Genomic DNA, 22,684 nt, shown 5'->3' with positions numbered 1-22,684 from the left:
CCAATCACAAGGCTGGAAAATCTCACACCGGAAAAACAACAATGGCGAGAAGTTGAGTCACTTCTCACTGTCACGCATGAATAATAATAACTAATGACACGATGGAGTGGTGATTAGCACTGTCGCCTCACAGCAAGAGGGTTCCTGGTTTGAATCCCGGCTGGGGCCCTTCTGTGTGGAGTTTGCATGTTGTCCCCGTGTCTGCTTGGGTTTTCTCCGGGTTCTCCGGTTTCCTCCCACAGTCCAAAGACGTGCAGGTGTTCGGTTCATTGATGACTCTAAATCACCCGTAGGTGTGAATGGTTGTCTGTCTCTGTTCGTCTCTATGTGTCCTGTGATAGACTGGCGTCCTGTCCAGGGTGGACCCCGCCTCACGCCCGATGTCAGCTGGGATCGGCGGTTGAAGATGGATGGATTTGTTGTACAAACAGAAATCTTAGTAATTATAGTAGAAAGGTCGAGAAAAGAGGCTTCATCTTCAATTTTTTTAATAAACAATATGAGTCCTGACCCCGTGTGAAAGAGTTCAAGTTCCTCGGGATCATGTTCATGAGTGAGGGGACGATGGAGCGTGAGTTTGGCCGGAGAATCGGAGCAGCGGGGGCGGTGCTGCAGTCGCTCTACCGCACCGTTGTGACCAAAAGAGAGCTGAGGAAGGCAAAGCTCTGGATCTACCGCTCAGTCCTGGTTCCTACCCTCACCTGTGGTCATGAAAGCTGGGTCAGGACCCAAAGAACCAGGTCCAGGGTCCAAGCGTCTGAAATGTGTTTCCTCAGGAGGGGGCTGGAGTCTCCCTTAGAGAGAGGGGGAGAAGTTCAGCATCCGTGAGGAACTCGGAGTAGAGCCGCTGCTCCTTTGTGTTGAAAGGAGCCAGTTGAGGTGGTTCAGGATCATCTGGTAAGGATGAACCCTGGGCGCCTCCCTAGGGAGGTGTTCCAGGCACGTCCAGCTGGGAGGAGGCCTCGGGGAAGACCCAGGACCAGGTGGAGAGATTAGATCTCCACACTGGCCTGGGAGCGCCTCAGGATCCCCCAGTTAGAGCTGGTTAATGTGGCCCAGGAAAGGGAAGTTTGGGGTCCCCTGCTAAAGCTGCCGCCCCCGAGACCCGACCCCGGATAAGAGGCTGAAGATGAGATGAGACGTACTTATTTTCGTGGTACTGCAACTTCTGCGTAATAAACTTTACAATGTTGGACTCTGGAGGCGAGAGCAGACATCCTTTGAGGACGCAGCTTTTATTTTGAAGGCTGACTTCCTCTTACTTCTGGCTTTATTTCAGCTGACACTGGCTGGAAACATGCAACAGGAGGAAACTTGTAGAATAACTCCAGGAATCTCTTAATAAATACATTTCATGGTTCTATAGAAATAATAAAAACAATAAAAAAAAAACTTCTGAGGAAGAAGTTAAGTGCCTTTCTTTGGATGAATGTCTCCAAAAGGACGTCAGAATTAAATTTAAACATCAAATCAGTGATAGAAAATGATTTTATTGCAAGGAAGTTACACTTCTGCGTAAAGCATTCAGACTTTATGAAAAATCTACTGAATTTTTCGTACAAAATGTTTTGTGGTAGAAAACATGACGACATTTACAACACGGGCAGAAACAGTGGATTCTTCAGCCGCCAGGCGTCCTGCCAGAAAGTGATCCTCTGCCAAAAACAGGCCTCCGTCCACGGGAGCGTTCTGTGCTTTAGACCAGTGGTTCTCAAACTTTCTTTAATAACGTACCGCCTTTGAAATATTCTGTCAGCCAAGTACCCCCTGACCCGCGCTAAACCCCCATAACGACTTTATAACGATAAAGCGGGGGGTGCTTTACCGCGTGGTTACACGGCGTCCTGTCACTTTAGCGATACGTATCCACGGCACTGTGTACATCGAAATAGCTGTGAACTTGCTTTGGCGTGCTTTCACTTCATCAGAGTTGACTGTAACATTATCAGGATTCAGTGGTTGCATCTCGCTAACTTAGCTAGCTAGCCAGTGGTAGCGTTAACTGGTAACTTAAAGGAAACCGCCCATTTTCAACCGGCCCCGTGTCACTGAAGTACATGCGAATTAACGGCGCCCGCGTCGAGTTCTATCACCCGGCTGTACAGACCTAGAGAACTCCTATTATCGCGTTTCTCGTCTGCGCATGCTCCCCACTCCGCGGAGGTGGCTTTTGACCCCGGAAATAGAATAAACCAGGAAGCAATGACGCCGAAAAACAACGTGAAATCAACAACAATAGAGCGTTACCTTAAAACCGAGGGAGAACTTCGCATCGGCAACTAACATCACTACCAAGAAGACCCATTTTGGTCGTAATTATGTCCAAAAGTCAGCCATTTGTGATTTTGACAAAGGTGAACCGGGGGAAAAAAGCCGCATTCAGTCCAGCTGTGTGTTGGCGGAGCGCCACCTACTGCACCGGAGGAAGTGTTACTCGGTCTTTTTCCCATTCGACCCCCTTTCATGTATACGAGGGGAACTTGAACCTGTATATAAACTGGGTGATGCAGCTTTAACACGCTGTGTGCGCTCCCCGCGGACGGCAATCCATTTTGGCAGATGATCACTTTTTGGCAAACGAGCATTTAGCAAATAAATATTCCTGCTGTCAGTCACGTCATGGTAGAAAAGATCAAACGTTCCTCGGTGCAGCAGGTTTCAGGAAGTTCCTGTAGGTGTTTCCCTGCTAAAAGTTTCGCTGAGTCAGTGTTTCTGTTAACACACACACACACACACTGATGCAGCTGCAGAGTCCGTGAGCGTGTGTGTGTGTAGAGGCACCGTAAAGTGCAATCGCCTCACATCAGTGTTGTGTAGTTGGCGGGAAACAGCCCACTTTTCCCCCTCAGCCTCCCTTTCCACCACGAAGCATCGGAGCGATCCACCACCTCGATGACGTCGCCGGCGCCGAAACCCAGTTCGTCGTCCTCTTCTGCGGTGAAGTCGTACAGCGCCCTCACCTGCACCGTGCTCGCCCTCTGTGAAACACAAGGAAAATGATCAATGAATACTAAATCTTCATTATTAAGAGTTTAAATGATTTTGGATCAGGGCTGCGACACAAAAAGGAGCGTTAAGTCACGACTTGGAGGAAAGGACGGCGGGCGGACCTGAGGGAGAGGCATGGTGTCAGACGTGCGTCGGGGAGGATGAGCAGCGGTGACGGGGCTGCTTCTTCCTGTGTGGCCGATGGTGTGAGCTCGCTCCTCCAGACCCACTTTCTTAGCCTGGAAACGACAGAAAAGGTCACTAAAGTAAAACGTACCTGTGTCACCAGTCGGACGCCGTTTGCAGGTATTATCCATATCCGCATGGATCCGGTCTGCTGCAGTTTCCAATCTTTTCGTGGTGCTTTTACTGGGTGATCACCACCGAAGTGCAAGTAGAATAAATGTACCGTATTTTCCGCACTATATGGCGCAACCTTCTAATGTCTCAAAAGCCGACAGTGCGCCTTATAATCCGGTGCTCCTTATATATGGACCAATATTGAGCCACAACAGGTCTCCAACTACGGTGAGCAGCCGCAGACTCTATTTTCCCCGTAGAAGAAGTAACGCGCGGTGCATGTTGAGATATACGACTGTGTGAAGCGTGCCGTTTCATTTCCATGTGTGTGTTTGTGTAAAGAGCCCAAAATGGCTCCTGTTAAGAGACACGCTTACGACGCAGAGTTTACACTCAAGGCCATTAGTCACGCAGTAGAACACGGGAATAGAGCAGCAGCCAGAGAGTTTAACATGAACCAATCAATGGTGCCGAAGTGGAGGAAGCAACAAGACGACCTGCGCCAAGTAAAGAAGACTAAACAGAGTTTAGAGGGAACAGAGCGAGACGGCTGCAGCTGGAGGACAAACTCCAACAGTGGGTTGTTGAACAGAGAGCAGCAAGTAGAAGTGTCCGTACAATCACTGTTCCACTGAAGGCAACAGCGCTAGCACGCTAACTTAGCATCAATGAGTTTAGAGGCGGTCCTTAACGTAACCCCAGCCTCGACTGTAGCGTGCTAGTGCAGATATGCGATATGCGCCTTATAATGTGGTGCGCCTTATATATGAAAAAAGTTTCAAAATAAGACATTCATTGAAGGTGCGCCTTATGATGTGGAAAATACGATACACACTTCTAAGAATCTACAAGTGATTTTTCATAATTTCACATGAACGTTTTAACGTCTAATTAATGTATGAAAGTGACCTTAATGAGAGAAAGCGGTCAGAACGTTTGGGCGACGCGGCCTCAGGTGGTGGTTCGCATTAAAAATGGAAATAAGTACCAGCTGGTTGTGAGGCTGGTCCGAAGCTCTGCGCGGTGAAGGAACGATGGCTGCAGCTACGTTACGTTGTTCAGGCAAACTTCCCCTCTTCACCTACAGGAAGGAAAAACACAGCGGGTGTAGACAGTTGTCATTTCTATTGATATGTTAGAAACATCAACGACGTGTTGGGGAGTCGTGATGCGGGGAGAGGCTCATAGAATAAGTAAGAAAATTTAAGTTAAAACATGTTTTATGCCGTTCAAAAGCTGTTTCAGGATTCTTGATTCTCACCTACCAATTACAGACGAGAATTATTGGTCGTATGCTTTTGCCAAACAGTCAAGTTACAGTTTACATCAACTGTCCAGACTTAAATAATACATGAAGTGCTGAATTTGAAGGAATTTGCCCTGTGATAGACTGGCGTCCTGTCCAGGGTGGACCCCGCCTCACGCCCGATGTCAGCTGGGATCGGCTCCAGCCCCCCCACGACCCCGACAGGGACAAGCGGTTGCCAACAACACAGGAAGTTGCGATGGAGGAGCCCACGATTGGGCCCCGGGTAAATGGGGGGGATTATTCAAAATACCAAATCCCAATGACTTTTCCAGGCCTTAAAAAAATTGATTTTGAAATTCCCTGACCGCGGAAACCTCGCGTACTGGTTAAACAGGAAAGTTTCTCTTACGGACTGGGTCGCGGAGGAGGTCCTGCTCTCCGCGCTGCCGTCGTTGAGGTAGATCTCCCTGGTCTTGGAGATGGAGGTGGACTTGTAAAACTCCACCAGCTTGTTCAGGGAGGTGAACTTCTCCGACCACAGGAAGTACTGGCCTCGGTTGTCTTTCATCACTTTGAAGTGCTGGACGTCGCTCTCGTGTCTTGAGGGGGAGATAAAAGCACGTGTTGGGTTAAAACTCCTCCTGCGCGGCTGGATCGTCCTCTGCTGGTCAGAGAGCTAAACTACAACATCACAGTCGACCCAGAGGGAGTAAGTCCGACCCTGGGGGACATCATGGACGTCCGTGCACAATGGAGGACGTTTCTTTATGTCAAACATGTAAGAAATTATATATATATTTATATATATGTGGATAAAGCACCATAGGAAACGAACCTCACAGGAATATAATCAATAAATATTAAATATTACAAAAATTCAAAAAGGAGCAGGAAGTTTGTTTCTACCTCTTTATCCACTCTTCATTATAATTAATATAATATATACACTTATATTCTATAAATATAAACAATTATCCTTATTTTATATATAACTTAATACGTATAGATAACTATACCGAATACAATATATATATATATAAATAACTATATACTGTAATCTACAATATAAATATAACTATTCTATATGCAACTCCATAAAGTACAAATATAAACTCTGTCCTGGCTTAATATACTACACTATATGATATAAATATAAACAATTATCACTATTTATATACTGTATAACCTAATACAATATACAGCACATGTAAATATCTATATAATCTACAGTATAAATATAACTTTATTCTATATACAACCACATACAGTACAAATATATATATATATATATATATATATATATATATATATATATATATATATAACTCTTTCCTGGTGTTACCGTATATACAACCCAATACGATATAAATATAAAGAATTTTCTCTATTTTATATACAGTACAACTTAATATGCTATATATAAGCATTTTAGCCTATTTTATATATAACCCAATATGCTATAATAAAATGCTGTGCGTTCACTTATATGAGCTATAATACGTACGTGGTTTACTGTTTCTTACTTCAGTAAGTAATGCTGCTATACTGCACTGTCTCTTTATATCACCACTACATCACTTATTTATTTATTAATAATACTGTAACTATCTGCTGATACACTTCCTGTGCTTTAGGACATGCTGCTACATTTCACTGTGGTTTACTGTAACTGACTGAAGTACGAAATGCTGCTACACTCCACTGTGCCACACTGTCACTTAGTTCTGTAGGACATGGTGCTACACTCCACTGTGCCACACTGTCACTTAGTTCTGTAGGACATGCTGCTACACTCCACTGTGCCATACTGTCACTTAGTTCTGTAGGACATGCTGCTACATTTTTAACATTTTTAACACTTATAACTTATCGCGCCTTCTCACTTATCTAGTTTGTACTTATTTTATTTCAATCTGCTGCTAAACTGCACGCTGCGTATTGTTGTATATTGTATATACCTACGCTTAACCACGACGTCTGTTGCACTCTGTCACACTTAGTTATTGTTTAATTTATCTGATGTTAGTTTTATTTTTGATTTGATTTATGTTTTTATGCTTATCGTTGCTCTGATCCTTTCCCACCTTTGTATTGAAACTGTTGCACAATCATTTCCCTCGGGATAAATAAAGATTCTTGAATCTTGAATCTTGAAAAATGTCTCGTACTTACGTGGCAACCTAATGAATGGACCAGACTTAATCATTTGTGTTTAAAGCTGGATTTAAAATCATTTATTCACACATAAGCATCTTTTAAATGGTACTCAGATGTTTAATACTGACAGAAAAATCCTCTGAGAAATCTGAGTCAAATGTGTAGGAACCCTGCGTTCCCCAGAAAGAGCCGCAAAACCCCAAAACCACCGCACTTCTGCGTTTAAACGCAGCCGTGCAGTGTGCAGAGAGCTGTGCCCGGGGGTCTGAACGCCTGCGGCCTCTCACATAAACCAACTGAGCTCTTGTTTACTGCCGTGTGCTCCTGCAGCTGTCTCCTGGCTGTAAACACACGGGGAGCGTTGCACAGTTTGCAGCGCGTCGGAGGAGCTCAGAGGGCGACACGGTGAGTCAGAGTTTACCTCTTTTATACGCGTAGGTGGGCGTCGTTGAGAGGGGAAACACTGGTTTACTGTTTCTGACGGTTGATCTCAGATCTCACCACCAGCTCTAAATCTCACAGAGTTTGCACATGTGGTTAAACGCGGCTCTCCGACATCAGCTGAGATTGTCTCTGACTGCGAGCGGATCGTCTCATCACTAATAAACCAGCTTTTTGTAGAAATCTGCTCCCACAGCGTCCGCTCTCACAGCGCACACACGTCTGATTCAGTAGCACACCGGCTGGTTACAGATTAACACCAACTGATTCCTCCGTCTGGCTGATAAGAAGCTCAGAGTCGAGGAAGTTTGTCCGTTCACAGGAACTACTACGCGGGGAGTCGCAGGCTTAAGTATGTGGCCCTGAACTGATTCACTGATTTATCCTCATTAACGCTGCGATCGTCTGCAGCTGGTTGTCAGAGGTTTCTAAAAACAGACAGAAGAAATTCGGGGATGCAACGTGGAACAAACCACCGTTAGACATCAGGGAGGTCACTCAAGTGAGCTAACGTATCTCTTTAATTGCCCTTTTTAACTGAACTTTCATTCGATTATCTATTTTTAATCCTTACTCTCTTTTTATCGTATTTTCACGTGGGTCTTATTCATGTGAACATGTATTTTACTGTAAGCTTGTTTTACTTGTGGGTTTTATCTTCTATCTTCAGACGGGCGACTGCGGCTCAGTGAAAGAGTGGGTCGTCCTCCATTGGAGAGAGATGGGTGGTTCGATCCCCACCTCCCCCGGTCCACATGTTGAAGTGTCCTTGGGCAAGACACTGAACCCCGAATTGCATGGGTGTGTAAATGTGGTGTGAATGGTTAGATTAGATCAGGGACGTCAAAGTCAAATACATCAGAGGGCCAAAAAACAAATCTGCTACGAGCCGAGGGCCGGACGGGTTCAATGTTTAATAAAACATATTAAAATGATGCATTTAACCTATTGAACCAAGATCTAACACAGTGTACCGTATTTTATTTAACGATTAAATGAATAATCCAATATTTTTGTACGGCTCTGTCAGTGATTGGGCTGAAAGTTGACATCTGCCCTGAATGCTGATGAATAATGAAGCAGAGGCGGCCCACTTGCGGCCCTGTTGGCTACCGTTGCATTGTGGGTAATGTAGTTTTGGTGCGTGAAAAACACCAGCAGGCGGCTGTGGTGTGCGGGCCGGTTCTACTACTAATCAAATATCATCCCGGGGGCCAAGATCAATCAATTGCGGGCCGGATCTGGCCCGAGGGCCTTGACTTTGACACCCATGGATTAGATGGTCTGTAGGTGTCCACTGCAATCAGTGTGAATGTGACAAACACTGTGAAAGCGCCTTGAGTAGTCAGAAGACTAGAAAGGCGCTTTATAAGTACAAGTCCATTTACCATCTTACCTTCATAATTTGGCACAAATATCCCTGTTTTTATATTCACTTGTGTCATGTTGCACTTGGTGCATGTAAACTCTTTGTTGTAAAGCACTTTGGGCTGCGTTACAAGTAAGAAAGGTGCTTAAATATAATAATAAATGGAGTTTATTATTATTATATTGATGGATTGGGAGCCTGTTCACTCTTCTTCACTCACTTGACGGAGATGGAGAAGTCTCCCTGGGAGCTCTGGGATCCTCGAATCACAAAGTCTCCCACGCCTTTGTACCGTAGGACTTCCTCCGCAGCGCTGCGACTGGCGTTCTCCTGAAACCACCTACACACACACACACACACACACACACACAGGATATAACGCTGCCGCTTATCTGATGCAAACCACACACACACACACACACACCTACAGCTGTAACCTACTGTGGCCCAAAAAGCATGTTTTACATTGTAAAAATATGCTTCTCTCATCTAATTGCTGTGTTTTTTCTGCAGCCATGTTGCAAAAGCAGCAGCTGTTGTTTCTTGAAGTAGTTTACAGATGTAGAATTTCTCTTTCAAACGATGTATATGAACCGGATGATTCCCAAATAAGGTCACAAATTCCCTTTCAGGTCGACTGCACCTGTTTCGAATGTTATCACTCCATTTGTTGCGCGTTATCAGCCTCAAAGGTATGAACCTGGAGGAGCCTGCTACACCTACAAGTTGGTTCAGGAGGCCGTTATCATCTGTTCACATTTTAACAGCAACTAGGTCGTCTTAAGGCTCATTTATGGTCTACGTTAGAGACCCATACGGATAAGGACGGAGCCCTTTGTCCGTACTCTGCGTACATTTTGTCCGTATTTCTGCACGTATCCTGCGAGCTTGCGGATGTGTGCCGATCGGGACCAAGCGTTGCAGTACCACCTGAAAACGTGGGGGCAGCGTCGGGCACTGGACATAAAAAGTGGCGTGAATATCAGGAGTGAGCGAGCGAGTCATCAAACGCCCCAACGGATATCCTGAAATACCTAAAGTGACATTTGTTGTCAGTTTGTCTCATCCGTCAAACAATGTCTGTAACTCTCCGTCCACACTCTGGGATGTCTTTAGTGCCTCACAGACCACCGCCGTCTACAACGCTGCCTGATCGTTAACGCCCCTACACATGATGCCACGGCCGTTCTATTCATTTCCTATGGAGGAGGCGGCAGCGCCAAGGCAGCGGCGCACACTGCTCAGATTTGCCTCCCTGCCTCTGCGCTCAAAGTTCAAATCAGTTGAACTTGTTGCAGCTGACATTTCAAAAGTGAGATAGTGTGATGTTTACGTTTCCCAGGCAACCAGAGAGAAACATCAAGTCAAGTTAGAAAGATGAAGGGAAAAACTTATCGCGTGTCCGAGTTTCCCGAACTATTTAACGTTAGATTATTACAGGGCGACACGGTGATGTGGTGGTCAGCACTGTCGCCTCATAGCAAGAGCGTTCCTGGTTCGAATCCGGGTCGGGGCCCTCCACAGTCAAAAGACGTGCAGGTGTTAGGTTCATTGACTCTAAAATTGCCCATAGGTGTGAATGGTTGTTCGTCTCTATGTGTCCTGTGATAGACTGGCGTCCTGTCCAGGGTGGACCCCGCCTCACGCCCGATGTCAGCTGGGATCGGCTCCAGCCCCCCCACGACCCCGACAGGGACAAGAGGCTGAAGGGATCTCAGAAGAAACCATAATGATGAAGGTTTATAAGCGTCACACCAGGTTCGTGAAGAGGCAGTTTACAAGCTAACGGTTGTTTTAATGCTAACGTCGATTTAGTCCTTTACTGGGTCTCTGCGCCCAACCTCGGAGTGAGCCCAGCATAAAAGACGTACCATGTGAAGGCCCCTTTATCATGATCGTTATCTCCTCAATTGTCTTTGTGGAGTGACTTTTGAATCTGAGCGACATCCTCGAGAACGTTAACGTAAAGGACGCATGAAAGCATGAGGGCAGTGATAACGCACGTCTCTATTTACGCACAAAATGGAGCAGAAACGAGCCTCAAAAGGTAACGAGGAAGGGTGATTCAGCTTACCAATAGATGTTACAGCCTACCGAGCCAACAAGGAGGTAGAGTAGGGTCGTAACGCCTCAGGTCTATGGTACTGATACCAACTGAGCCCATTCTATCGGCCGATAACATCCGAAGCAGGTGGGTCTTTAGTGTCTCTTACCTCGGAGTCTGCATCTCGATGTAGTTCTGTGGCACGAATCCCTCCAGTCCGTTCATCTCTGCTTTGTACCACTCGTCTTGTGGGCTTAAGATCTGATCAGAAGGAGGGAAACGAGACGTCGCAAAAAGGTAATGAAACATTTTGAAGCCACATTAAATTAAAACAAAACGTCGTGACTGACCTTCAGCGTGTCGCCCTTTCTGAAGCTGAGCTCGTCGTTCGCTGTTGCGGTAAAATCGTACTTTCCTCTGGCTTCCATCGGGACCGGCTGAAGCGTCCGAACGTAGAAAGAACAGATGCAAAGAGTCGATCAGGGAGTCCGCAAAAAGGGTTTCTATGCAGGGAGAGAGAATTTTAAAATAGACATTTAAAATCTGCAGTATGATTTTATTATATCCGTACAGTATACGTCTGAAACTGAGGGAATACAAATGTATAGATTCAAGTCTTCTCAGTATATTATCACTCCCAACTCGTCACAAAATGGACGCTTGGTGTCACAGTTTTAACCCCTTTGGTGCCATTTTTAAACATGCAGGGTAGGGTTGGGTTCAGCCAAACATCGGACATCTTTGCCCCAAGCGGGTCCAATGGTTCCCGTTCGCATAAGCCTACCCTGTTAGGGTAACAGGTTACGGTTAGGGCCAGGGTGAGGGGCTACATGAGCCTATTTGCTGTTGAGTTCAGACCTGATTGTGGTAAAACATTAGACCTTTTTACAAAATAAGAGTCCAATTTCCTCGATCACAAACAAAGCGGGGAACATCAGACCTTTTTTCAAAATAAGAGTCCAATTTTCCTCGATCACAAACAAAGCGGGGAACATCAGACCTTTTTTCAAAATAAGAGTCCAATGTGCTTCGATCAAAAACAAAGCAGGGAACATCAGACCTTTTTTCAAAATAAGAGTCCAATGTGCTTCGATCAAAAACAAAGCAGGGAACATCAGACCTTTTTTCAAAATAAGAGTCCAATGTGCTTCGATCAAAAACAAAGCAGGGAACATCAGACCTTTTTCAAAATAAGGGTCCAATGTGCTTCGATCAAAAACAAAGCAGGGAACATCAGACCCTTTCCAAAATAAGAGTCCAATGTGCTTCGATCACAAACAAAGCAGGGAACATCAGACCCTTTCCAAAATAAGAGTCCAATGTGCTTCGATCACAAACAAAGCGGGGAACATCAGACCTTTTTCCAAAATAAGAGTCCAATTTTCCTCGATCACAAACAAAGCGGGGAACATAGGACCCGGGGAACGTTGGTATGCTCCCAAATCAAGCAGGTAGTTTTCCTGCAATCCTGCTGACAAACCGAACCCCCCCAAAAAAACCACACATGTACTTTCAGTGAAGCAATCCCTTCAAGTAATCTGTTTTTAAAGATATTTATTTTTCATTCAAAATGTCAACAATCGTTACTGTATCTGTAACTGAAGCGTACCTATGTTCCCCGGGTCCTATGTTCTCTGCTTTGTATGTGATCAGGGAACATCAGGGAACATCAGGGAACATCAGATCATCAGATCCTAATCCTATGGTCCCTGCTTTTCACAGAAAGGGTCCTAAGTTCCCCGGTCTGTTTTTTTTTCCCACAATCAGTTCTGAATTCCCCAGCAAATAGGCTTATGTAGCCCCTAACACGACCCCCTAACCCTGACAAAATGCGTATGAATCAGCGGAGTCAGAGGCTTATGCGACCGAAGAACATCGGGAAGACCCCCTTTATTTCCATGAAACCTTGTGGAAGCGTGATATACACAAATGATCTTTTGCTTTCATTTACACTGCGAGACAGAGCATGGCCTGGAGGAGGTCTGCGATCTCTGAGTGCCCTTCTAGTTTGTTTCATGTTCTTTCAACTTCATTTTAGGCAAACATTTCCCATAAAAAGGTTCTTCTTCAATAAGTGCAACAAGTTTGGAGGGGGAGTCATTGTTTTGTTACGGTGGGGGAGGATAAAAGGATAAGGCGTGAATATTGTCTGCAATATTGGTAAAAGTCTGTTGTACGTGCAAAATCAATTAATCTATGTTAAAAAAATTAGTTTCAGCATGTTTCTGATTGCACGTTCAACACAGAGACACTTCTCTCGCTGAGATGTCGAAATGCTGATTATTCTATAGCCCTGAGTGATAAACAACAGCTGTGGTTGGTCACAAGATTAGTTTAAGGAAGTCCCAAGATCATTTTAAAGCAGCCCAGAATGTGTTTTTTTAAGATGGACTTGATTATATGTCTAACATTTTGATAAATGCCTTCAACTCTTAGAATAATCAATGAAATGACCAGTTTAAGGAACGTTTTATTTAACAAAACAGAAATCTATCCCCCGAACTTTCACGCTTAATCAATTAGTCAGATCAAATCTGTATATAGCATCTTTAATGCAGTCCTAAATGTTTTATATGCAGCTGACAAACTATAAACTAACTGGTTCGACATTAAGGGAAAACACTTCTCTACTAAATAGTTAGCTTAACGTAATGAAATAGTTGAAACTAAGAAATAAACTACTGGGAAATAGTTAGCTTAAGTTATGGACAAACAGCTGAAACAGTTAGCCACAAAACTAATGTATAAAGTGTTGATATAGTTAGCTAAAACTAATAGACAGAAATCTCAAATAGTTAGCTAAAACTAATGGATAAAGTGTTGAAATAGTTAGCTAAAACTAATGGATAAAGTGTTGAAATAGTTAACTAAAACTAAGGCATAAACTACTGGGAAATAGTTAGCTTAAGTTATGGACAAACAGCTGAAACAGTTAGCTACAAACCTAAGGGGCAAAGTGTTGGTATAGTTAGCTAAAACTTATAGACAGACATCTGAAAAAGTTAGCTAACACTAACGGATAAAGTGTTGAAATAGCTAGCTAAAACTAATAGACAGAAAGCTCAAATAGTTAGCTGAAGCAAGTGCATAAACTACTGAAACAGTTAGTGTAATGTGATGAAAAAGTTAGCTAAAACTAATGGATAAAGTGTTGAAATAGCTAGCTAAAACTAATAGACAGAAAGCTCAAATAGTTAGCTGAAGCAAGTGCATAAACTACTGAAACAGTTAGTGTAATGTGATGAAAAAGTTAGCTAAAACTAACGGATAAAGTGTTGAAATAGCTAGCTAAAACTAATAGACAGAAAGCTCAAATAGTTAGCTGAAGCAAGTGCATAAACTACTGAAACAGTTAGTGTAATGTGATGAAAAAGTTAGCTAAAACTAATGGATAAAGTGTTGAAATAGCTAAAACTAATGAATAAACAGCTAAAATAGTTAGCTAAAACTAATGGTTAAACATCTGAATTAGTTAGCCAGGACTAATGGATAAAGTGTTGAAATAGTTAGCTAAATGTGCTGTAGTGCTATAGTTAGCTTTTCTTTCTTGATGAGAAGATGAATGCGACTCATCTTTGTACAGTAAAAATGAAGCTTCAGTCCGCAGCGTAGCACAAAGACTGGAAACAAAGGTAAACAGCTGCCACCACCTCCAACATTTACTAATTAACTACTTTGTTTAAGTGGTACAAAAAAAACAAAGTGTAAAAAACACACATTGCAGTTTAACAGGGGGTTTCCCTATGTGGTGGCACATATCTAACCCTCAGGTGTATTTCCCAAAATGTCCAACTATAGAGTAAATACTATAAGACAGATACGAGAAATAAACCGTTAAAGGAAATATTAACCTTTGTGTCAGACGTAATGCACCTGCATTTACACTGGATTATGGAGTAAACTTGTAAAATGTGCAATCCTCTCTTCTTTATATAAAACACAGAAAGTACCATAAAGTATTGTTAATTTTGGATAAATTTCATGATTTATGTTATATGGGTTATGCATATTCTTTAAAAAAAATATTCATAGACATAAACAGTACGTTATTCTACTTGGGGATCTTACATACAAACAAACTTTTAGTAAAATTCCATGCACGTCCAGCTGGGAGGAGGCCTCGGGGAAGACCCAGGACCAGGTGGAGAGATTAGATCTCCACACTGGCCTGGGAACGCCTCAGGATCCCCCAGTTAGAGCTGGTTAATGTGGCCCGGGAAAGGGAAGTTTGGGGTCCCCTGCTAAAGCTGCTGCCCCCGTGACCCGACCCCGGATAAGAGGCTGAAGATGAGATGAATGTAAAGGAGCTCATTTAAATATTATTAAACAAAGTGCGTATGAAGTGGACTCAATGTATATAGAGGTGATTTTAAATATTTCTTATATAAACGACTTGTTTTGGGGGGATTTGATGGAGGGGAACAGGATGTTGACTGGATATAAACACTAAACACAAACAGCAGCAGTGTGCGTTAGTCCACTCAACCATCTGATACTTCAGTTCCTGCTTATAACACAGTATTTGTGTTTCCAGCTGTCGACGTGAATGAAGGACTTGGAGATGACGTGGAGCGTTAAGGAACTGGAAACATTCATTTGTAATCTATTTTTAAATTGGGAAGAGTCATAAAAGCCTCTTCCTCATTTACCAACAGATACAAAAACATCGTTAGGGAAAATGTAGTTCTCCAATTTAGAGATGAATCTTCGGAAACACTTGACCATGACAGCGCTGTACTGTATATTACGTGTTTTACTTTTGGTTCTTTTCTCACAGACGGGAATGAAATCTTCACTCTGTGGTTACGGAGAGGAGGATGTGGTGAGTTATCGTGAAGGAAATCGAATCTACCTTCGCTCGACTCGTGCAGCTGAAGGTGCTTTGCAAGCTTACAACTTTCTCTGAAGTCACCTCACACAACTGTAAAACACCCACTGCGTTCCCTTTCCCCCGCGGGGCTACGACGGCACTTAATGCACTTCTTCAGGGTTGAAGACAAATTGCTCTGTAGTTATGGATTCAACAGTTGAAATGTGTATCTAAAACTAACCCTTAACTGATATTTGAGATGTTTTGCTGCCATGAAACAAGCCTATTTTTTAAAAAGATATATGGAAACTTAAATGTCAGTAAGAAAAAAGGGTTTGTTTGTTTACGTTGGCACTTTATTCTCATCTGGGACAAGATTTACTACTTTAACGACTTATGTGCGTGACTGATATTTGAAATAATTTTTATTTACTGACAAATAGTACGTATTACATGGTGACAGTACACTGTAGACAGGGGCTGCAACCTATGATTGTGTTAAATATGAATTACTGTGCCAGTTAATTTCTCTATTAGAGTGACTTTGTACCCATTTTTTGCCTTAAAAAATGTCTGAAATGTCTTGTTTTGTTTGACTAAACGGTCAAAGACAATATATATTAAATTAAGTATCATAGCAGACAAAGAGAAACTGTGAATATTCACATTTGTGAAGCTTAAACAAGTGATTTTTGGGGGCATTTTGGCTTAAACACAACAATTTAGACGATTCATTCATAAGAATTGTTCCTGAAAATTATATTTATATATATTTTTATTGGGGCTGCAACTGATGGTTTCTCCCGTTATCAATGAATCATCAAATTATTTTCTCGATTAAAAATTTTATTAGTCAGAATATCCTCTGCAATACCTCCTGTCCACGTTGACGTCCTTAAACGTCACATTTTGTCCGAACGATAGCACAAAACACATTCAGTACACTATCATACACAAATAAATTAAATAAAATAGTAAATATTCACAATTGAGAAGCTGAAACCAGTGACTTTTGGGCAGTTTTGTTTAAAAATAACAACTAAATGAAGAAGTAACTGATAATAAACGGTTGCCGATGACGACTGAGGAAGTTGATTTGGTAGATTTACAGAGGATAAAGAGCAGGTTCACGTCAGCGTGCAGCAGATTTTAATGGCGATCACCATCTGAGGTTAACAGTTTCACTTGTGAGAGGTGTTGCTCGCAGCGCTGCATTTGAAGTTTCACTGTCTGAACTGCAGCGAGGTTTCTTTCTCGTCTGCAGCTGCATCATAAACTGCACGCCGTGTGAGCGCACTGATGCAAACAACACGAGAGAAGCAGCTCTAACTGTGTATTTGATTCAGTCACGCTGTCGTTCTCCATCTCTGGAACATGTTTAACGCGCTTCCATCATTCAACATTAACATCAACGGGCTGTGTTTTGATCTGATTTCCCAGAGTTTCGTCTTAATAAATAATGTTTCAGTTCTTTTGAGAAGACTTTCTCCGCGCTTTGATTCATGAAGAGTTCGTCTGCATCTCACCTCAGCTGGGGAGCCACTTAAGGGCGGCAGGACGCTCAGTCTGTAGGTGACTCGGCTGGGAACCGGAGGGTCGCCAGTTTGAGTCCCTGTGTGAACCATGTATGGAGCGTGGACTGGTGGCTGGAGAGGGGCCAGTTCATCTCCTGGGCACTGCCGAGGTGCTGTTGAGCAAGGCACCGAACCCCCAACTGCTCGGGGCGCTGGTCACTGGCATCCCCCTCACTCTGACATCTCTCCATTAATTGCATGTATACAGGTCCTGTCTGTGCATGTGTGTGTATTTCGGGTGTGTGTAACGTGTGTAATTGAATTTCCCTTGCGGTATAAATACAAAGTAATTCTTCTTCTTAAATCACCATTAGAGATTAGTCAAGTTTAATGTTTAAAGTACATTTAATTTAGCCGACGCTTTTATCCAACGCACTTTCAAATGAGTGCATGTTTGTTGTGTGAGCCACAGGTGAAATGAACGCTGGTTTGATGACATCTCTACGAGGACGATGACCTCCATTACTGTGGATTTCTTCTGCTTGGATGACTGAAAAACTTAGGGAGCCTTTCTATCTTTTAGCAGCAGGTTTTATTTATCAAGCCTGGAAGAGAAAGCACCATATTTAGTTTAGTACCGAGCTGTAAAATAACTGAGAAAGATCTGAGAACTTTAACTTTTTTTTTCATCGTTGTGCAGCTGCATCATGAACTGCACGCCGTGTGAGCGCACTGATGCAAACAACACCAGAGAAGCAGCTCAAAGTGTTCATTTGATTCAATCACGCTGTTGTTCTCCATCTCTGGAACATGTTTTTCCACCAGAGCAGGAAGCACTTCCATCATTTAACATTAACAAACGGGCTGCAGCTGACAATTATTGTCATTATCGATCAATCAGTTGATCATTTTCTTGATTTATAGACTCGTTGTTTGGTCCATAAAACGCCGATCGGTGTTTCCCAAAGCCTGAGATGACGCCCGCAAATGTCTTGTTTTGTCCAAAACACAAAGATATTTATATTAAAGTCAAAGAGGAGGAAAGAAACCAGAAAATATTCACATTTAAGAAGCTGAAATCAGCATCTGTGAGGAACTCAGAGTAGAGCCGCTGCTCCTTTGCGTTGAAAGGAGCCAGTTGAGGTGGTTCAGGATCATCTGGTAAGGATGAACCCTGGGCGCCTCCCTAGGGAGGTGTTCCAGGCACGTCCAGCTGGGAGGAGGCCTCGGGGAAGACCCAGGACCAGGTGGAGAGATTAGATCTCCACACTGGCCTGGGAACGCCTCAGGATCCCCCAGTTAGAGCTGGTTAATGTGGCCCGGGAAAGGGAAGTTTGGGGTCCCCTGCTAAAGCTGCTGCCCCCGAGACCTGACGCCGGCTAAGAGGCTGAAGATGAGTGAGTGATGAGATGAGTTTTCAAGTTGGAGCCAGTTCTAACTGCTTTATATAAAGTTAGTGCATCAAACTTCTACGATCATCGTGTCAAATCTGAATCTGTGAAGTTTTAATGCTCCCAGACACACGTAGGGGAGTGAAAAGTCGTAATGTGGTGAAATAAAATGCAACGCTGCGACTCAAACTTTCATGTCTTGACCCCGGATGGTTGGAAACCTTGTTTGCTTGACACAAAAATGGACATTTTTAACTATTTTCTGGACATTTTAACGTCGAAACAGAGAAGAATAAGAGTCGGTTCGATCACTGATGAACGTAATAGTTGCAGCAGTGAGTTTCCTTCCACCACAGGCTGCAGAAGACACCGAACCCACCTCACCACTGATTTACACAACAAATATCACGTATTAATCCACGAATATGAGTGAGTTTCATAAGTTATGACCTCCTTTGACCTTCTCTGTGGTACGCCTTGAAAATCACTTCCCTAAAAACGTGCAGCTGAGGCACAAACGAGTGAAATCAAACAGTAAATGAACCAAATAACAAAGAAATTAGATCAGAAATGAAGATTAAACCTGTGTCATCAAGTGCAGCCTGCTGCAGGTTACAGATTAAAACTGCTTTTCAAAGCTGTATTCTTATGTTTTAAATGTGTTTTAGAGGCAGGAAATTCGTATTTAATTAAAAAAAAAGTCATATAGTGTAAAAATAATGCAGTCATTTTGTTTTATTTAACGTGGTGAACTTTAGAGAAGTGAGACAGAGAGAGGAAGAGGAAGAGAAGTGACCTGTTTCTTTGTTTTTGGTGATTTTTCTTTCTCTTTTATTCTAAAGTTTCCTGATATTGGATCAACGTTGCTCTTACCTTTGCTCCTCCTGAGTTGAGTGTGTGCAGTTTATTCTAAGGCTGTCCTCTTCTCCGTCCAAAGTGGGAGCACAGCAGCATGTTTGTGCCTCCGGATGTGTTGCTGTTGTTGTTGTTTTGCATAAACAAATAAAAGTCCTGGTTTTGGGGAACAGCTTGTTGTCTTGCTTTGGTGGTTGGATGCACCCGGGTGTGGAGTGAAGCTCCGTGTGTCTCTGCAGCTCCGTGTCGCTCTGATGCAGCCTGAGGACCCGCCTCTGCACACAAGAACCAGCCACTTCCGTCCGCATTTTCAAAATAAAACTCTGCTTGTTGCAGCATCCTGCAGCACAGGACCTGTTCAATCTTTTTTTTTTTTAGGTTCAAACATGTATAAAGGTGTAAACATGTATTTTTGTGTTTCCACTAGATCAGGAGTCAGCAACCTTTACTATCAAAAGAGCCATTTTTCCTCCTCTTCCACCAGATAAACTTTGTCTGGAGCCACAAAACACATTTGACGTCACAGCTTATAAAGGTTTATATGGAGTTACTGTTCCCTGGCTTTGTTACCTGTCCTAAAACTGTGGTTGTTCGCTCATTTCTCACCACATATCAAGCACACAGGTAAGACATCATCATGTGAAAGCAAATTAAAATGTCCATGAAACATTATTTTCCTTCGCTAATGTTTTTTTGGGGGTATTTATCCAGCATCAGTGCGGGTCACCAACTCAACATTAGCACCTGCAGGGAAAGGCGCTGGGCCGTAGACCAAGGATGTGACGCATATTTCAGTTCAATTCAATTAAATTTTATTTACAGTGCCAAATCATAACCAAAGTTATCTCAGGACACTTTACAGAGCAGGTAAAGACCACACTCTATGACTTATTTATGATTTACAGAGACCCAACAATTCCCCCGTAGAGTACGGTGGAGACGAAAACCTTCACTATAACAGACAGGAACGTCAGACAGACCCAGCTCTGTGGAGGACGCACATCTGTCTGCACCGGAGAGAGGAAGAAAAGGAGAGAGAGAGAGAGACAAAGACAGACAGATGGACAGAGAGAGACAAAGACAGAGACAAAGACAGAGATGCAAGCAACCAAAGCGTAACAGTAACTATAATAATATCTATAGTAATGTGAATATGACTTATATGTTATGGCAGTTAATACAGCAGAATAGTAGTAGAGTAGAATTTCAGTTTCACCTAATATTTCTTCAATATCACCTTGAACTCCAAGATAAAGTGTTTTCCATCGTCCACTGTGCAAAAAAACACGTTATTTACACATTGTTTATATAGTTTTTTGGCAAAGCTACAGGGAGCCACTGAAAAGGGGCTGAAGAGCCGTGGGTTGCAGACCCCTGCACTAGAACATATTTACATGATTTAAAGCTCAATATACACTTTATTTTTCTCATACTGCTCATGGCGGCTGCAGCCCTCTGATTGGTCAGCACCACCTGGTCTCCGTACCACTGCACAGGACTGCACAATGCATGTGAAAAATAAATGCATTTCGAAATAATATTACCATGAATTAAATTGCACGAACACAGTAAAATATAAGAAATAAAGGGACAAAGAAACACAAAAACCTTTGGGGTCTGCTAAACTATAAGAGAGTCCATTTGAAATAGTTATTTTTAAAGGGGTCCTATTCTACTCTTTTATAAAGGTTCATACATGTACTTTTTAACATATTTACATGATTTAAAGCTCAATATACACTTTATTTTTATAAACTGCTCATGGCGGCTGCAGCCCTCTGATTGGTCAGCACCTCCTGGTCTCCGCACCACTGCAGAGGACTGACCGCAACTCCGCGTGTTGCAGCGTTTTAAGCAACTGTCCAATATTGAAAGTAGTTACTTTACTTTTCTTACCTGTTCCAGAGTTAAACACAATGCATGTGAAAAAATGTTTTATTTTGAAATAATAAAAACATGAATTAAAATACACAAAGACGGTAAAATATAAAAAATAAAGGGATGAAGAAACACAAAAACGGAGTAAAGGGAGTACATTTGTAATAGTTTCTGCCAATTTATTATTTTATTTCTTAAAGGGGTCCTATTCTACTCTTTTATTTAGGTTCAAACATGTATTTTGTGTTTCCACTTCCACATATTTACATGATTTAAAGCTCAATATACACTTTATTAAACTGCTCATGGCGGCTGCAGCCCTCTGATTGGTCAGCACCTCCTGGTCTCCGCACCCCTGCAGAGGACTGCACAATGCATGTGAAAAATAAATGCATTTCAAAATAATATTACCATGAATTAAAATGTGGTTGTCTGTCTCTGTTCGTCTCTATGTGTCCTGTGATAGACTGGCGTCCTGTCCAGGGTGGACCCCGCCTCACGCCTGATCGGCTCCAGCCCCCCGCGAACCTGACAGGGACAAGAGGCTGAAGATGAATGAATGAAATTAAAATGTACAAAGACAGTAAACTATGAAGAAATGACTCTGAACTAAGAACTTTTAGTCCTCAGGAGAACTCTTAGCGCTGAGATCAAATGTCTCCTGAATACGGCTCCAGATTTGTGTCCTGATGCCAGATCAGGAGTTTAAGGCTTCTCTGACACTTGTATCTGTAACAAAAACAGAAAGAACTCCTGAGGTCATGAGAGATAAGATCAAATGTTTGGTGGATACGGGTTTAGCTGGTTACCCATAAACACCTTGACCTCATTATTTGAAGCTTGGGTCATTTTTAGCATCCGACATTACAACAGTATCTGACAGAAACTAAGGAAACACCTTTAGTTTGTTTATAGTAAAATGTGCCCTCAGGTCATTGATGTTAAATCATGTTTTTCTAGTTAAACTTTATCTGTTTTGCTTTTATTTTGCAGTGAATCTAAACAGTTTCCGTTTTCACTCTCTGCGGTTCGCTCGGTACAGTTTCCTCTTCCTTTCCTCGTATTTTCACCACGAACCTTCCTCATCAGGGGAAGGTCACCGATACTAATCAGCACTTCTGCAACTGCACATGTGCACAACACACACACACACACACACACACACACACACTCACACACACACACACACACACACACACACACACACACACACACACACACACACACACACACACACACACACACACACACACACACACACACACACACACACACACACACACACACACACACACACACACACACAACACACACACACACACAACTTTACCTGAATTATTAAACCTCTATCAGATACACATGTATGCAGATGATAAAGTTGTGTTCCCTAATGGTTTATACGACCATAACAATCCTGCACGCGTAGCTTTGACGAATATGTCAGACTTCCCCACTTCCTACAACATGAAATACAGAGATACTTGAACTTTTTAAACCACACAGAGACAAGTTTGATTGTTTGTTGTGAGTTTTAGCACCAAGTATGGGCCTTGACAGTCGCCTCTTACTGTCCATTCAAGCAGCTTTATACTGTGATTTTGTTGTTTCTTTCTTTAAATGATGGAAACTAATACTACAAAAGAAGACACAGATGTAACACCTAACATTTTTAATGCATATTCATCTTT

The 22,684-nt window shown here is 42.7% G+C and overlaps 1 protein-coding gene across 1 annotated transcript; it reads right to left on the bottom strand.

The window, feature by feature from the left end:
• Positions 1 to 1,501: 1,501 nt before the first annotated feature.
• On the bottom strand, positions 1,502 to 19,326 carry grap2a (GRB2 related adaptor protein 2a). The gene is made up of 8 exons (XM_083930911.1): positions 19,137 to 19,326; positions 10,899 to 11,051; positions 10,718 to 10,809; positions 8,725 to 8,844; positions 4,947 to 5,136; positions 4,277 to 4,369; positions 3,111 to 3,227; positions 1,502 to 2,978 (listed from the first exon to the last, which is right to left on the bottom strand). The coding sequence occupies exons 2-8, from the start codon at positions 10,974 to 10,976 to the stop codon at positions 2,799 to 2,801; spliced, it is 870 nt and encodes a 289-aa protein (XP_083787037.1). The 5' UTR covers positions 10,977 to 11,051; positions 19,137 to 19,326; the 3' UTR covers positions 1,502 to 2,798.
• Positions 19,327 to 22,684: the final 3,358 nt, after the last annotated feature.

Source organism: Echiichthys vipera (genome assembly GCF_963691815.1).
Source record: "Echiichthys vipera genome assembly, chromosome: 17".
Lineage (NCBI taxonomy): Eukaryota > Metazoa > Chordata > Actinopteri > Perciformes > Trachinidae > Echiichthys > Echiichthys vipera.
The sequence above is the reverse complement of the archived record's forward strand: the minus strand, read 5'-3'. Positions and strand labels throughout refer to the sequence as shown.

Bases quoted from the DNA above. Each gene is read 5' to 3' on its own strand.
- grap2a (XM_083930911.1), bottom strand. From the start codon at position 10,976: ATGGAAGCCAGAGGAAAGTACGATTTTACCGCAACAGCGAACGACGAG. The intron at 4,370-4,946 runs GTAAGAGAAACT...TCCTTCCTGTAG, and splicing joins CCTCCTCCGCGACCCAGTCC to GTGAAGAGGGGAAGTTTGCC. The intron at 3,228-4,276 runs GTACTTATTTCC...TGTCGTTTCCAG, and splicing joins ACCAGCCTCACAACCAGCTG to GCTAAGAAAGTGGGTCTGGA.